At 38.8% G+C, this 16,542-nt stretch overlaps 1 protein-coding gene and 1 long non-coding RNA gene across 2 annotated transcripts; both read left to right on the top strand.

Moving 5' to 3' along the window:
* The first annotated feature begins 618 nt into the window (after positions 1 to 618).
* On the top strand, positions 619 to 1,424 carry LOC149397532 (uncharacterized). The gene is made up of 2 exons (XM_089614681.1): positions 619 to 1,210; positions 1,317 to 1,424. Exons 1-2 carry the CDS (start codon positions 628 to 630, stop codon positions 1,331 to 1,333), a joined length of 600 nt encoding a protein of 199 aa, XP_089470807.1. The 5' UTR covers positions 619 to 627; the 3' UTR covers positions 1,334 to 1,424.
* Positions 1,425 to 8,465: 7,041 nt separating this feature from the next.
* LOC149397531 (uncharacterized) lies at positions 8,466 to 11,067 on the top strand. Its single transcript, XR_016297224.1, has 3 exons — positions 8,466 to 10,043; positions 10,167 to 10,304; positions 10,410 to 11,067. It is a non-coding gene; the product is annotated as an uncharacterized LOC149397531 (long non-coding RNA).
* Positions 11,068 to 16,542: the final 5,475 nt, after the last annotated feature.

Raw genomic sequence — 16,542 nt, 5'->3', positions numbered from 1 at the left:
TTATTGCTTCGATCATTGCTCAATGAGCTACGTCCGAGAGTGATGCAATGATGGCAAGGCCTCCCCTTGGGGGATTGTTTTTCAAAGCTGATCTTTTGGACTAAGTGGTTGGTTGCACACTTAGGCTCAATCCCTAGTATCCTTCCTTAAGGCTCTGCGAAAGGATGTGAGTGATCAAACCATTTTACAAGGTGGCTAGTCAAAATAGATGTATTGACATCTTGGCTTAGCATTAATGATGTGTCATTTACTTATAAATGGAGATTTTTTGCGGCCTTCTCTTGAGGGAGTAAATCATCGTTTGGTTTATAACACCTTTGGGTTTTACAAAAGTCTTAATGAAACTTAAATCCTAAACCAAAGACTAATCATAAACTTGTTTCAACTTTTATAGGCAATATGTCTCTCAACCCTCTCTCTACAATTCTTTCCTCGAATAAACTCGAAGGCGACAATTACGTCGACTGGAAACGTAACCTCGACATAGTCCTTACTGTCGACAAGCACAAATGGGTTCTCACCACCCCCTGTCCTCAAACGAATGAAGATTCGACGCAAGAGGAGAAAGACGTCCTGGCGGCCTGGCTTCGATCCGATGAGATTGCGAGGTGATATATTTTGGCATCGATGAACAATGTGTTGCAACAACAACATCGTGATTATGAAACTGCCACCGATATGCTCTACAATCTCCATGAGATGTTTGGAGGGCAAGGACGTCAAGCTAGGCAACAAGCGGTCCGACAATTCATGAACTGTCGTATGAAGGCTGGAACTCCCGTTAGAGATCATATGATGCTGATCATTAGCTATCTAAACGAAATGGAGATTCTTGGATCTGAGATTGATGGGGAGACTAAAATAGATATGATCTTGGAAACTCTCCCCGAAACCTTTAATACCTTCAAGTTGAACTATTCCATGAACAAGCTGGAGTACACTGTTACCGAGCTCATGAAGGAACTTCAAACCGCTGAGGCACTCACTAAGAAAAAGAGGGCTCAAGGAGAAGTACATGCTACTGCCTCCACCTCTGGATCTAAGAAGAGACCTCGCAATGCCGAGAAGAAGAACCAACCTAAGGTTCAAACGAAGAAGAAGGCGCCAAAGGCTCCAAAGGTGGACAAGTCTAAAGACAAGTGCCACCACTGCAATGAGCCTGGTCACTGGCGTAGGAACTGTCCCGCCTACCTCAAAACCAAAGCTAAAGGTATTGTACTTGTTACTGAAGCCTGTTTAGTAGCTAATAATGTATCATCGTGGAATATTGACTCCGCTGCTACTAACCATATTTGCTGCTCCTTGACTGGTTTTAGGAAAAGCAAAAGCTTAGAGGATGGCGACTTCTGCTTCAAGTGGGGTGATGAGAGCGTGGTGTCTGCGAAGGCTGTGGGATCCGTGACGCTATCTTTTGAAGATCGAACTTTAAATTTGAATAATGTTTATTATGTTCCTTCCTTTGGGAAAAACCTAGTATCTGTTGCTCAACTTTTCGAGCAAGATTATTATTTAAAGTTTATAAAGAATGGAATTCGTATTTCTTTTTCTAATTCTTTCGTCACTGATGCATGTATGAAGAATGGTCTTTTTTACATCTATTCCACTCAACCTTCTCTTTTAGACACCGAAATAGATAACGATCTAATTAGGGAGCCAAAGAGGATCAAACTTTCTGAATCCTCCGATCTAACAAAATCAACATACCTCTGGCACTTAAGACTTGGTCATATCAGTCTAGATAGGATTAAGAGACTTGTGAGGGATGGTCCACTCCAAGCCTCTGCAATAGGTTCACTACCTACTTGTGAATCCTGTATAGAAGGAAAAATGACTAAGCGACCTTTCTCCGATAAGGGTCGAAGGGCCACTGAGTTGCTGGAACTAATACATTCTGATGTATGTGGTCCGCTCAACCAACAGGCACGTGGAGGATACGAATACTTCGTTACCTTCACTGATGATTACTCAAGATATGGGTTTGTCTATTTGCTTAAACACAAATCCGAGACCTTTAACGTATTTAAGGTCTTTAGGGCTTTAGTGGAAAAGCAAACTGGCAAAGTGATCAAAACCCTTCGATCTGATCGAGGTGGTGAGTATATGTCTGGAGAGTTCGATGACTTTCTTAAAGAAGAAGGTATCGCTTCTCAGCTTACCGCACCTGGCACACCTCAACAAAACGGAGTGTCAGAGAGAAGAAACCGAACTCTTATGGAGATGGTTAGATCAATGATGAGTTACTCATCACTCCCGCTTTCCTTTTGGGGATATGCCCTCGAAACAGCCGCCTACATTCTGAACCAAGTTCCGTCCAAGACGGTTCCTGGTACTCCTTATGAACGATGGACTGGCCGTAAAGTGAATCTTGACGGCATCCGAATTTGGGGTTGCCCTGCACACGTGCTGAGGCAAAAGACTAGCAAGTTGGCTAGTAGGTCAGAATTGTGCCTGTTTGTAGGATATCCGAAGGAAACCAAAGGTTTTACTTTCTATAGTCCCGAGGACGATAAGACTTTCGTTAGCACGAATGCTCGTTTCATTGAGGAGGACTTTATGAAGGATGCGAAACCTAGAAGCAAAATTGTGCTTGAAGAAAAGTTGGGTGAGGAAGCTTCTACCTCATCTGTAAGAACTGTTCTTACCCCCACTGAAACACAACCTAACTCATCAGAATCTCGTCAAGTAGTACTTAGACGTAGTGGGAGGGCTACTCAAAAGCCTGACAGGTACATGTCTTATGGAGACTCTCTTGTAGCCGTCTCCGACATGGAGGACCCTGTTTCCTATAGCCAAGCGATGGCTTGTTCTGAATCAAACCTTTGGCTTGACGCCATGAAAGTTGAAATGCACACGATGTATGTCAACAAAGTTTGGAAACTTGTAGACCTTCCTGAAGGGATTAAACCCGTAGGGTGTAAGTGGATATACAAGAAGAAAAGGGGTCCTGATGGGAACGTCGAGACGTTCAAAGCACGACTTGTGGTGAAGGGTTATACCCAACAAGAAGGGATTGACTATGAAGAAACCTTCTCGCCAGTCGCGATGCTTAAATCCATCCGCATACTCCTATCCATAGCTGCAGCTCTCGACTATGAGATCAGGCAAATGGATGTCAAGACAGCCTTTCTGAATGGCAATCTTGACGAGCGCATTTACATGGCTCAACCAGACGGTTTCGTGGATAAAGGTCAAGAGACCAAGGTTTGTGAGTTGCTTAAATCCATTTATGGACTAAAGCAAGCATCTAGGTCATGGAATATTAGATTCGATGAAACTGTACAGAGCTTCGGCTTTGAACAGTCAATAGATGAGCCTTGTGTTTACAAGTTAATACACGAAGGCAAAGTTGTGTTTCTGGTACTATATGTCGATGATATACTACTCATTGGTAATGACGTGGGTAAGTTATCTGAGGTTAAGGTCTGGCTGGCAAAGCAATTCGATATGAAGGATCTAGGAGAAGCCGCGTACATTCTGGGGTTCCAAATCTTTCGAGATAGGAAAAACCGGACCCTGTCGCTCTCTCAAGCATCTTATATTGATAAGGTGATGGATCGCTTCTCGATGCAAGACTGCAAGAGGGGTCAAACACCCTTTAGGCATGGAGTTTCACTCTCTAAGGACCAGTCTCCCAAGACTACACAAGAGATTGAAGACATGAGGAAGATTCCTTACGCCTCTGCCGTAGGAAGCGTCACGTATGCTATGCTTTGCACTAGACCTGATATATGTTTCGCCGTTGGCGTAGTTAGCCGTTTCCAATCCAACCCTGGACCCGAGCACTGGATTGCTGTTAAGCATGTTCTTAAGTATCTTCGAAGAACTAGGAACTTGATGCTTACATACTCAGGTACTGACCTGACTATGACAGGATATACCGACTCCGATTTTCAAGCGGATAAGGATTCCAGGAAATCCACTTCGGGATCTGTGTTCATCCTTAATGGTGGAGCTGTTGTGTGGAGAAGTATTAAGCAATCTTGCATTGCTGACTCCACAATGGAAGCAGAATATGTGGCTGCTTGTGAAGCATCCAAAGAGGCTGTATGGCTTAGAAAGTTCCTTAAGTATTTGGAAATTGTTCCAAACGTCGACGAGCCCATGACCCTTTATTGTGATAACAGTGGGGCTGTCGCTAACTCAAAGGAACCTAGAAGCCATAAGCGCTCTAAGCATATTGAGAGGAAATACCATTTGATTCGAGAGATCGCGCAACGCGGAGACGTGGAGGTGAAGTAGATCTCTGGAAGATCCATTCACCAAGGCCCTAGCGAACATGGTCTTCGACCAACTTCGAGAGGGATTAGGCATGTAGGACTACTCACATCTTCTTTGAGTCAAGTGGGAGTTTGTTGTCAATGGTGCCCACAAGAAGAGTTGTAGTCTTTATTTTGAACATTTGATGTAATAAAGTCTCATGAAGACTCTTGCTTGTAATTGCCTATTCATTAATAAAGTTGAAACGTTCATTCAATCTTCCTTGTCTGAAGCTTTATGATAAAACCATAGTCTTTTAGTCCATAAACAAACTTAACAACTTACGAAGAGGCAAATGTAGATTTGCATGAACAAACTCTTCGTAGTTTGCTTAAAACGATATATTCGCAATCTTAGGGTCAAAGGACTATTGACCTCAGTATGATTGTTAGAAGAATCTATGATGTCTGGTTATGAGGCATTGAGAGTTAGGAACTCTATAGTTCTTCTAGGTATCTTCCGAAGGTACTGAATTGACCAGTGCACTTCTAGAGACAAGATAAGAACAAACCATTTAACCTCTTATGTCTCGAAGTCACTATGTATGAATTGCATCATGCTTACCTTAATCCTGAAATGAGACATGCCATTTCACACCTTAGTATTCTCATTTGAGAAAGTCAAAGTTCGGACTCACTATGTGATTCCGAACAAGGCCTATTGGTGAAGTACTAAGTTGTGAGTCTGTCATGAGTAACTTTGTGAAGTTCTCATAGATATGGAATTCATGTACAAGATTGCTGAAATGCAATGTATGTCACCTCATGCTTTGTTCCTTGGAGTGTGAATAAATGAACTGGCCAGTGTCCAAATTGAGTCCTGACTCTTTTGGATGAAACAATGTGACTTGTTAGCTCCTCGTCAATACATTGTTTCTAACTTATTCACAAGCGACAAAGGAGTTGAGGAAATAACAGCTAGAAGGGTAAAATGGTAATTTAGTAAATCCCGACTAGCTGATGACATTCATGAAGGATAAACATAGATAATATTCAGTGGATCCGCTCATCATAATTAGGTCGAATTCTTGAGTAGAAAATAAATTCATTTGAACCGAGAGATTTTCAGTGTCAGCTCTTTAGTGGAGTCAGTTGGCATTAAGCTAAACTTGGAAAAAGTTTGTGAACTTTTGACTCCAAGTGTTTAGCTAAAGCTTTGTTCATTTGGGTCCATGAGGTCACTGTCACGAATCACATCGATAGGAATAGTTAAACTGGAAGCTAAGCCAAAACAAGAACGAAAATAGTTAAAAGGGTATTTTTGTCTTTTGAGACAAAGGATGAAATGAATGTCAATAAATTTTTTGACAAGGTCATTTTGTGACATGTTTCACTCGGCCATGACTTGATCATTGAGCCTTGTGAATTAATTTCATTTCATAAGAATTTTATTGAAAATTCTTATTGGGCCTTTTTCATGTTGTCATGAACAAATGGAAAAGCTTCTAGAAGTCTTTTCTAGAAGACCTTGGGCGCCCAACATACCCAACCAAGAGAGAATATTTTGTGCATAAATGTATCAAGATACTTGCCAAAAGAAAAAGAGGAAACAAATTTGCATGAGGATGCTTTAGGGTAATCGGCCAAGTGAGAGACAAGGCAAGGCCTTGAACAAAATTGGAAACAAATCAAGGCTTCTAGAAGCCTTGTTTGGCCGAGTTTCTCAAGTGGGAAAGAGGCAATATTTGCTCATGAATATGTGATATTCTATAGAAGAGGAAACTACCTTGTTGAAGGTAAAGCCTCTCCTATAAATAGGAGCCTCATTTCCTCACAATTCATTCATCCAAGTTTAAGAGATTTTGAGAGACTCTCTCTCTAGAACTTGGCCGAAGTCCTCTTCTCTCTCTCTCTAGTTTATTTTCGGTTTTCTCTTGTCTTGGCACCTAGGTCCTCACTCGACCTAGTCTTTAGCTCTTCGACTTCGAGACTCGTTCTCAAGTCGTAGTGTTTAAAAGTGCCCACTCACTGATTCCTTCTTTTCGAGTGATTTAGTGATAGAAACTTTCGTGGTTGCTCGAGGTGCCGAGGAAAGAAAGAGAGACGTGCTGCGAGGGGAGACGAGCGTTGCAACTTTCCAAAAGCTTCTACAAGGTTCAAGCTTCAAGAAAGGTTAGTAACTTTTATAGCTCATATTAGTTTTTATTTACATGCACATGCTCTTGTCTAGGTTAGTAAAAACTAGTTTTACTTTAAAAGAAAATTTTTAAAATTCCGCCGCTTAACGAAGCGTTAAACTTTTTCTCAAACCCTAGATCGATTCCAACATTGTCAATGGTGCCCACAAGAACAGTAGTAGTTTTTACTTATGTACATTTGACGTAATAAAGTCTCACGTACACTCTTGCTTGGAACTGTTGAATAATTAATAAAAGTTGAAACGTTCATTAATTCTTCCTTGACTGTTTGAAGATTTATGATAAACCATAGTCTTTAGTCCTTAAACAAACATAAGAACATATGAAGAGTCAAATATAGATTTACATGAACAAACTATTCATGGTTTGCTTAACATAGTATATTCACAATCTAAGGGTCAAATGGCTATTGATCTCAGTATGATTGTTAGGAGAATCTATGATGTCTGGTTTTGAGACATTGAGAGTTGGAGACTCTATAGTTCTTCCTATGTATCTTCTGAAGGTACTGAATTGACCAATGCACTTCTAGAGACAAAATGAATATATTTTCTACTTAATGTCAACTGACTTCACTAAAGAGTTGACACTGAAATCTCTCGGTTCAAATGAATATATTTTCTACTCAAGAATTCTTCTTAATTGTGATGAGTGATCCACTGAATATTATCTATGTTTACCCTTCATGAATATCATCAACTAGATGGGATTTATAAAATTACCATTTTACCCTTCTAGTTGTTATTTCCTCAACTCATTTGTCGCTTGTGAATAAGTTAAAAACAATGTATTGATGAGGAGCTAACAAGTCACATTGATTCATCCAAAAGAGTCATGACTCAATTTGGACACTGAACAGTTCATTTATTCACATTCCAAGGAACAAAGCCTGAGGTGATATACATTGCATTTCGGTAATCTTGTACCTGAATTCCATATCTATGAGATCTTCAGAAAGTTACTCATGACATCTTCATAACTTAGTACTTCACCAATTGGTCTTATCTATATCACATAGTGAATGTAGAACTCTGACTTTCTCAAATGAGAGTACGTAAGTTATGAAATGACAAGTCTCATTTTAGGATTGAGGTAAGCACGATGCAATTCATACGTAGTGACTTCGAGACATAAGAGGTTAAATGGTTTGTCCTTATTCTATCTCTAGAAGTGAAGTGGTCAATTCAGTACCTTCAGAATATACCTAGGAAAAACTATATAGTCTCCAACTCTCAATGCCCCATAACCAGACATCATAGATTCTCCTAACAATCATACTGAGATCAATAGCCCTTTGATCCTTAGATTGTGAATATACTGTTTTAAGCAAACCATGAAGAGTTTGTTCATGCAAATCTATATTTGACTCTGTTAGGAATTCTTGCCCACGAGAAGATACTTATGTAAATTCTCGTTGAAATTATTAATAAAATAAAGTTTGACATTTATTATCTATTTGAATTGAAAGCGTTATTTCTTATTTAATAAGATTTATTAAACATTCATTATTCCATAGCCTCCGTATCTAACTGAGTCACGTGCTGGGCACCTGAGTTCGGACGGTGTGCTAAAACATGGTCGATGACTGATATACGCCTGGAAAACTATATCTAAAGTCATATATGTGGAACACATGGGTGAAGGCTGATCACTATGTGGGAGCATTCTACACTTGTGGTAAGTGTACGACCTGGACAGGTCTTGGTGTAGATGTGTCGTTTAAGGACCGTTACGACACACTAACCGAGGCCACTATGATGGTCACAGTGAGACTTGATCTAAATCCTGAAGTGATCATGGACACTGGGTTATGTTACTGAGCTCTTTGACTCATTCGCTAAAAGGCAATTCATGCTAATCACAACTTTTGTCTTGGGAGTTTTCTCAGAGCATAATTCGAGTGGGAAGTGATTTACAGATACGGAATATAGCCTTCCTGAAAGAAGGTTAATGTTCTCTCACCTAAGGGTTGATTCCAGAACCGATAGATTGCGCGCACTTTCGAAGTAAGTAACGTTCGAAAGAATCTTTCGCTGGGGAAGCAACAATGCTTAGGGCTGATATGTATCAAGAGAAGTATAACGGAAAAATTGACTTCTCTCGATACGGGTTGAACCTGGAGGATCTTGATCACGAACTGACTATATCAGTGGACACTCGTCACGATGAGTAAATATAATTCTAGTATAAAAGAAAGTTCAGTCTTGGCTTACAAGGTGGAGTATTTGACCAAGATTAGACGAATCGATGAACAAAAGAGAAAGGACTATTTCGTGTTTTTCATCGGATTTGTTAAGCTTCTATTACTAGGTCCATAGTCCCCGATTCGGCTCTGATAAAGGCAGATAAGAACTTTCGTATAATAATGTTTATCATTATTAATCTCACTTGCTGTAATTGTGATTGACAGCATTAATTCTGGAAAACGGGTATTCGCAGAATTAAATAAATATTTATGGTAGAATTGTTTATTTATTGTTTGATCAAGTAAATAAACAATTATTAATTATTTGTTTATTGTTGGACCAAGTAAATAAATGATTAATTGGGTTTTAAGCAATTGGGCCTTGCACACATGAAAAATCGAATTAGGGTTTCGGCATTAGAAGTTGCGCAAATCCCTAGGCCGTGTGCCTCCAAATTCGATTTTCATAATATTGGTATTTACCAATATTTTCTCTTTAATTGTTTAAATAAAGGAGAGAGAAAAATATAAGATATTGTCCTATATTTTCTCCTTATTTAAAGGAAAGTATTTAGGAGAATATTTAGGAGAATAATATATTCTCTTTTATTATCTCACTAAATAAATTATTCTCTATTTAAATAAAAGAATAATATCCCATAGATATTGATCTGATGGATGAGAGAAAAAGTAGGATTCACTAGATGAGATCCAATGGCCTAGATTAAATCCTCTATTGTGAACACAATAAAAGGAAATAAAATATTCTGGAAGATTCCATGAATATCTCCTTTTTACTACTATAAATAGGGGGTCATGAGAAGGCAAAAATAAGTAATTATTTGAAGCAATTTTGAGTGAAAATTTCGTGCAACCTAGCCTCCTTGGCCGTGCACTTCTACTTCTCATCCCCTCGGAAATTCGTTTCCATTCTTAGTAAAATAAGAGCGAGATCTCGAAACACCTAGTTTCGTGATCTAGTGAGATAAAGATTGTGCCCACTCATCTTTCTTATTCGTCTCGGAGATTACGTTTCGGAAGACTAAGGTGTCATCACATCGAGTCCTTGAACAAGGAGTTCTTTGTTGGATCGTGTGGAAGCTTGTACGTTCAAGACGAAGACGGATTGTGAAAGCTTTTAGTTCGTGAACCGAAAATCAATGTAAGTACTCGTTCACTCTTATTTCGGTTGCTTGACTTATATGCTCTCTCATAATATTAATTAATGTAAATCTAGATCTTGTCATATAATCATTGAATTAATTAGCTCATGATTAGCGTAATTAATCAATTTTCCGCATTTATATGGTTATATGGGGGAATCATCCCCGACAGACTCTTCATTTGTTGCTAGGTTTGTTTAAGGACTAAAGACTACGGTTTATCATAAAGCTTCAAATAGAGAAGGAGGAATGAATGCAAGTTTCAACTTTTATTATTCAGCAGTTACAAGCAAGAGTCTTCGTAAGTGTTTCTTACATCAAATGTATATAAGTTTTGTGGGTACCAATGCCAGCAAACTCCCACTTGACACAAAGAAGATGTGAGTAGCCCTTCATGCCTAATCCCTACTGATGTTGGTCGAAGACCTTGCAGGATAAAGCTTCGGTGAATAGATTTGTCTGGTTGTCCACCGTCGAGATTTTCTTCACCTCCTGATCAGTGCACAAAAGTGTACTATTTTTGTGCTTAATGATTTGTATTATTCACATGATTTTTATTTACGTAAGTATTTTCTTGGTTTTTATGGACTATAATTTTAATCGGAGAATACTTATTTTGGGTATTTTACTCCTGCAAATATCTAATGTCATACATTTTATTATGCAGGATTAATTGTTGATTAAAAAGCCAATATCATGTTCACACCCAAGAAAGAAACCCATTCAGCAAATTCTCTATTTCTCTCCGCCGATGACGCGCGCGTGCCTTCAATTCCCAGGATGCTTTAAGTTTGCATTACACGTTTGTGTCATGAGAGTGATTTACATATGGACGTGAGGCATATTTCAAATGAAGCACCACGCTTCTCTCTCTATTCAGTATTTGCCACGTGTCATCAACCTTTCAAAGCACCAAATCATCACACAACATGTGGCGAAGATGACAAAAGCAACATCCCTTCATCATCAACAGGATCAGCGTGTTAAGCTCCAAATAATACTCTTTTAATTCCGAGAATCATCATTTATGTGTGTAATATTTAGTTTCCATTTTATTTTAGTTTCCCTTTATTTTGCCACCTCTAAAATACTATAAATAAGAGGCTTTGGCTTAGTTTTTGGACACCATATATTTTATTCCGAAAATTAGTTAAATAATACCACTTTATTCTCTCATATTTTCTCTAGAATTTTGTGAGAATGAGTTGTGTTCTTGGCTAAGTTTCTAGCAAGGCTAAGGGTGATCTCAATTGTGTAAATTTACCTAACCGATTATGGTTCCACTTGTTGTGCTTTAATGTTTAATTTATTTATGAATCAAACTCTTTACTCCTCTCATAAAATTATACTCTTTCATTTTTCATATAAATTTAGTAATGCTTGATTGATGTGATTTTTAAAGAGTATCAATTTCTTATAACACTTATTTCGTTGCTTTTCTTTTATTACAATTCTGTCGATTCGATATATTGTAAGTTTAGGGATTGCCTATGAAATTTGTGAAAAGAATATTATTGTGTTAGACTAATTCTTTACTGCGTTATAATCACTTTGATATATCGTCGTTTTGGTTTAGTCAACGAGATTTTATTCACGGTTTTAATTGAAAGAGTTTGTTCTTAAATTAATACATGAGTTTTTTTTTTGTTGATCTTAACGTTGATTTTCCGATTACTTGTTTGGGATGTGAAACTTGTAATTGAGTTATAAGTGTGGAACTGTATTGGTAGTTGGTAAACGGAGCAATTGAGTAGCCCGACGCCTTGTGTTTTCCTCTCATTGATTTTATAAACTTTTTAATCTCTACAACAATCTTTTTCATTTTTATATTTCATTTACCACTTGACGTTTGGTTTTAGTTTTCATTCTCAATTTTAGCCTCCTCGTGGATACGACTCCGCTTTCTTTGTGCTACCAACGACCGCTTAGCGATCGCACAATTTGGGCGTGATCACCTCCATGTTTCCGCGCTGCACGATCTCTTGAATCAAATGGTATTTCCTCTCAATATGCTTAGAGTGCTTATGGCTTCGAGATTCCTTTGAGTTAGCGACAACCCCACAGTTATCACAATAAAGTGTCATGGGATCGTCGAGTTTTGGAACTACTTCCAAATACTTAAGGAATTTTCTAAGCCATACAGCCTCTTTAGATGCTTCACAAGCAGCCACATATTCTGCTTCCATTGTGGAGTCAGCAATGCAAGATTGCTTAATACTTCTCCACACAACAGCTCCACCATTAAGGATAAACACAGATCCCGAAGTGGATTTCCTAGAATCCTTATCCACTTGAAAATCGGAGTCGGTATATCCCATCATAGTCAGGTCAGTACCTGAATATGTAAGCATCAAGTTCCTAGTTCTTCGAAGATACTTAACATGCTTAACAGCAATCCAGTGCTCGGCGAAACAGATGTCAGGTCTAGTGCAAAGCATAGCATACATGAGACTCCCTACAGCTGTAGCGTAAGGAATTTTTCTCATGTCTTCAATCTCTTGTGCAGTCTTGGGAGACTGGTCCTTAGAGAGTGAGATTCCATGCCTAAAGGGTGTTTGGCCCTTCTTGGAATCTTGCATCGATAAGCGATCCATCACCTTATCAATATAAGATGCTTGAGAGAGCGACATAGTCCGGTTATTCTGATCTCGAAAGATTTGAATCCATAGAATGTACGCAGCTTATCCTAGATCCTTCATATCGAATTGATTTCCAGACCTATTTTCTTCTTGTATATCCACTTACACCCTCTGGGTTTAATCCCTTCAGGAAGGTCTATAAGTTTCCATACTTTGTTGACGTACATCGAGTGCATTTCAACTTTCATGGCGTCAATCCAAAGGTTTGATTAAAAACCAGCCATTGCATGGCTGTAGGAAACAGGGTCATCCATGTCTGAGACGGCTACGAGAGTATCCCCGTAAGACATGTACTTGTCAGGCTTTTGAGAAGCCCCCCCACTACGTCGAAGTAATACTTGATGAGTTTGTGATGAGTTAAGTTGTGTTTCAGTTTGGGTAAGAACAGTTCTTACATATAAGGTAGAAACATCCTCATCCAACTTTTCTTCAAGCACAATTTTTTTTTTCTTGGTTTTACATCTTTCATAAAGTCATCCTCAAGGAAACGAGTGTTCGTGCTAAAGAAAGTCTTGTCATCCTAGGGACTATATTCCGCCGCTTGAAGAAGCGTTAAACTTTTCTTAATCCTAGATCTATTCTAACATGAGAAGCATCTAAATCTAGCGCTAAACACGCTGAGGGAAAAGCAACTATACGCAAAGTTCTCGAAGTGTGAATTTTGGCTGGAACGTGTAGTATTTCTCGGTCATGTTGTCAATAGCGTTGGTATTATGGTAGATTCTGCTAAAATGGAAACCGTGAGGTAGTGGAGTCATCCAAAGATGGTCACTAAAATAAGGAGTTTCTTGGGTCTTGCGGGCTACTATAGAAAATACGTGGAAGGATTCTCTAAGTTGGCCATGCCTTTGACTCAACTAACTCGTAAAGGAAAGAAGTTCCTTTAGACCGAGACATGTGAAAAGAGCTTATAAGAGCTGAAGAACAGGCTGACAACCGCGCCAGTACTCACCATTCCACAAGGAATTGACGGATTTGCCATTTATTGCGATGCGTCTAAGCAAGGTTGGGCTCTTTTTTGATGCAACATGGGAAACTCATCGCTTATGCATCACGACAGCTGAAAGATTATGAGACTCGGTATCCTACCCATGATCTAGATGTTGTCAATGGTGCCCACAAGAAGAGTTGTAGTCTTTATTTTATACATTTGATGTAATAAAGTCTCACGAAGACTCTTGCTTGTAATTGCTTATTCATTAATAAAAAGTTGAAACGTTCATTCATTCTTCCTTGTCTGTTTGAAGCTTTATGATAAAACATTAGTCTTTAGTCCATAGACAAACTTAACAACTTTCGAAGAGACAAATGTAGATTTGCATGAACAAACTCTTCGTAGTTTGCTTAAAACGATATATTCTCAATCTAAGGGTCAAAGGACTATTGACCTCAGTACGATTGTTAGGAGAATCTATGATGTCTGGTTATGGGGCATTGAGAGTTGGAGACTCTATAGTTCTTCTAGGTATCTTCCGAAGGTACTGAATTGACTAGTGCACTTCTAGAGACAAGATAAGAACAAACCATTTAAGCTCTTATGTCTCGAAGTCACTACGTATGAATTGCATCGTGCTTACCTTAATCCTGAAATGAGACATGCCATTTCACACCTTACGTATTCTCATTTGAGAAAGTCAGAGTTCGGACTTACTATGTGATTCCGAGCAAGGCCTATTGGTGAAGTACTAAGTTGTGAGAATGTCATGAGTAACTTTGTGAAGTTCTCTTAGATATGAAATTCATGTACAAAATTGCTGAAATGCAATGTATATCACCTCATGCTTTGTTCCTTGGAGTGTGAATAAATGAACTAGCCAGTGTCCAAATTGAGTCTTGACTCTTTTGGATGAAACAATGTGACTTGTTAGCTCCTCGTCAATACATTGTTTCTAACTTATTCACAAGCGACAAATGAGTTGAGGAAATAACAGCTAGAAGGGTAAAATGGTAATTTAGTAAATCCCGACTAGCTGATGATATTCATGAAGGGTAAACACTGATAATATTCTGTGGATCCACTCATTACAATTAGGTTGAATTCTTGAGTAGAAAATAAATTCATTTGAACCAAGAGATTTTCAGTGTCAACTCTTTAGTGGAGTCAGTTGACATTAAGCTAAACTTGGAAAAGGTTTGTGAACTTTTGAGTCCAAGTATTTAGCTCAAGCTCTGTTCATTTGGATCCATGAGGTCACTGTCATGAATCACATCGAGTAGGAATAGTTAAACTGGAAGCTAAGTCAAAACAAGAACGAAAAGAGTCAAAAGGGTATTTTTGTCTTTTGAGACATTGGATGAAATGAATGTCAATAAATTTTTTGACAAGTTCATTTGATGACTTAATGTCACTCGGCCAAATTAGAATAATTGGGCCTTGTGAATTAATTTAATTTCATAAGAATTCTATTGAAAATTCTTAATGGGCGCCCAAATACCTAAGGGAAAGAGAGATTATTTTGTGCATAAATGTATCAAGATACTTGCCAAAAGAAAAAGAGGAAACAAATATGCATATGGATGCATTAGGGAAATCGGCCAACTAGAGAATGGAACAAAATAGGAAACAAATCAAGGCTTCTAGAAGACCTATGTTGGCCGAGTATCTCAAGAGTAAAAAAGGGAAATTGGCTCATATGTGATATTCTATAGAAGAGGAAACTACCTTATTCAAGGTGAGACCTCTCCTATAAATAGGAGCCTCATTCCACACATTTCATTAATCCCAAGTTCTAGAGATTTGAGAGCTTCTCTCTCTAGCTTGGCCGATCCTCTCTCTCTCTCTCTATTCAATTTCGTTTTATTGTTTTGGCACCTAGGTCCTCATTTGACCTAGAGTTTAGCTCTGCGACTTCAAGACTCGTTCTTAAGTCGTAGTGTTTAAAAGTGCCCACTCACTAATTCCTTTTATTTCGAGTGATTTAGTGATAGAAACTTTCGTGGTTGCTCGAGTTAGCGAGGAAAGGAAAAGAGACGTGCACCGAGGGAGACGAACGTTTTCAACCTTCCGAAGGCTCATCAACGTTCAAGCTTCTAAAGAGGTTAGTAAATTTATTATGCTCATATTAGTTTTATTTACATGTGCTTGCTCTTTGTCTAGGTTAGTAAAAACTGTTTTACTTGAAAAAGAAAATTTTTAAAATTCCTCCGCTTAATGAAGCGTTAAACTTTTTCTTAAACCCTAGATCAATTCCAACACTAGAGCTTGATGGAGTAGTGTTTGCACTCAAGATATGGCAATACTACCTGCACAGAGTCCATTATGACATCTATACAGACCACAAAACGTTGAAGTATCTTTTCAGTCAGAAGGAGTTGAACATGCGTCAAAGACGTTGGATGGAACTCCTGAACGACTACGACTTTGATTTGCAATATCACCCTGGTAAGGACAATGTGGTAGCAGATGCTCTTAGTCGTAAGTCTATAGCGTCCTTAGCAAGTTTGGTGGAAACGTCTCTCCATCTGAAAAATGATATGCAGCAGCTAGAGACTAAGCTAATCACAGGCAGGTTAGCCGCTCTTAGCGTACGTCCAATACTGCTGGAGCAGATCAAAGATGGTCAGTACATAGATGAATATCTTTTGGGGAAGATGTTTGAGGCTCAAAATGGTAGAGAAGGTGACTTCAAGTAGGATGAGAACGAGGTTCTAAGGTGCAATGGGAGAGTTTCTGTGCCGTCCAACGAGGAAATTAGGAAGCAGTTGATAGAAGAAACTCATAAGACACAATATTCGGTACATCCAGGTATGACAAAGATGTATCAAGACTTGAAAAAGGTGTATTGATGGCCATGAATGAAGAAAGACGTAGCTGAGTTCGTCCAAAAGTTCCTAACTTGTCAACAAGTGAAGTCAAAGCATCAAAAGCCAGCCGATATGCTGCAACCACTTGAGATTTCACAGTGGAAGTGGGAGCAGATAACGATGGATTTCGTGTCAGGCTTACAAAAACAACAGCTGGTCACGACTCAATCTGGGTCATTGTTGACTGATTGACAAAATCAGCTCATTTTCTGCCCATCAAGACCACTCACACCGTGGATAAGATTGGTGAACTCTACATAGAGATTTTACGTCTTCATGGGGTTCCTAGCTCGATTTTTTCTGACCGTGATGCCGTTGTCAACGGTGCCCACAAGAAGAGTTGTAGTCTTTACTTAT

This window comes from Urtica dioica, chromosome 5 (assembly GCF_054948205.1).
Source record: "Urtica dioica subsp. dioica isolate 48M chromosome 5, U.dioica_male_clone48M_v1_H2, whole genome shotgun sequence".
In the NCBI taxonomy this organism is placed as follows: domain Eukaryota; kingdom Viridiplantae; phylum Streptophyta; class Magnoliopsida; order Rosales; family Urticaceae; genus Urtica; species Urtica dioica.
Note: the sequence above shows the minus strand (reverse complement) of the source record. Positions and strands in the feature narration are given on the sequence as shown.

Bases quoted from the DNA above. Each gene is read 5' to 3' on its own strand.
- LOC149397532 (XM_089614681.1), top strand. From the start codon at position 628: ATGAACAATGTGTTGCAACAACAACATCGTGATTATGAAACTGCCACC.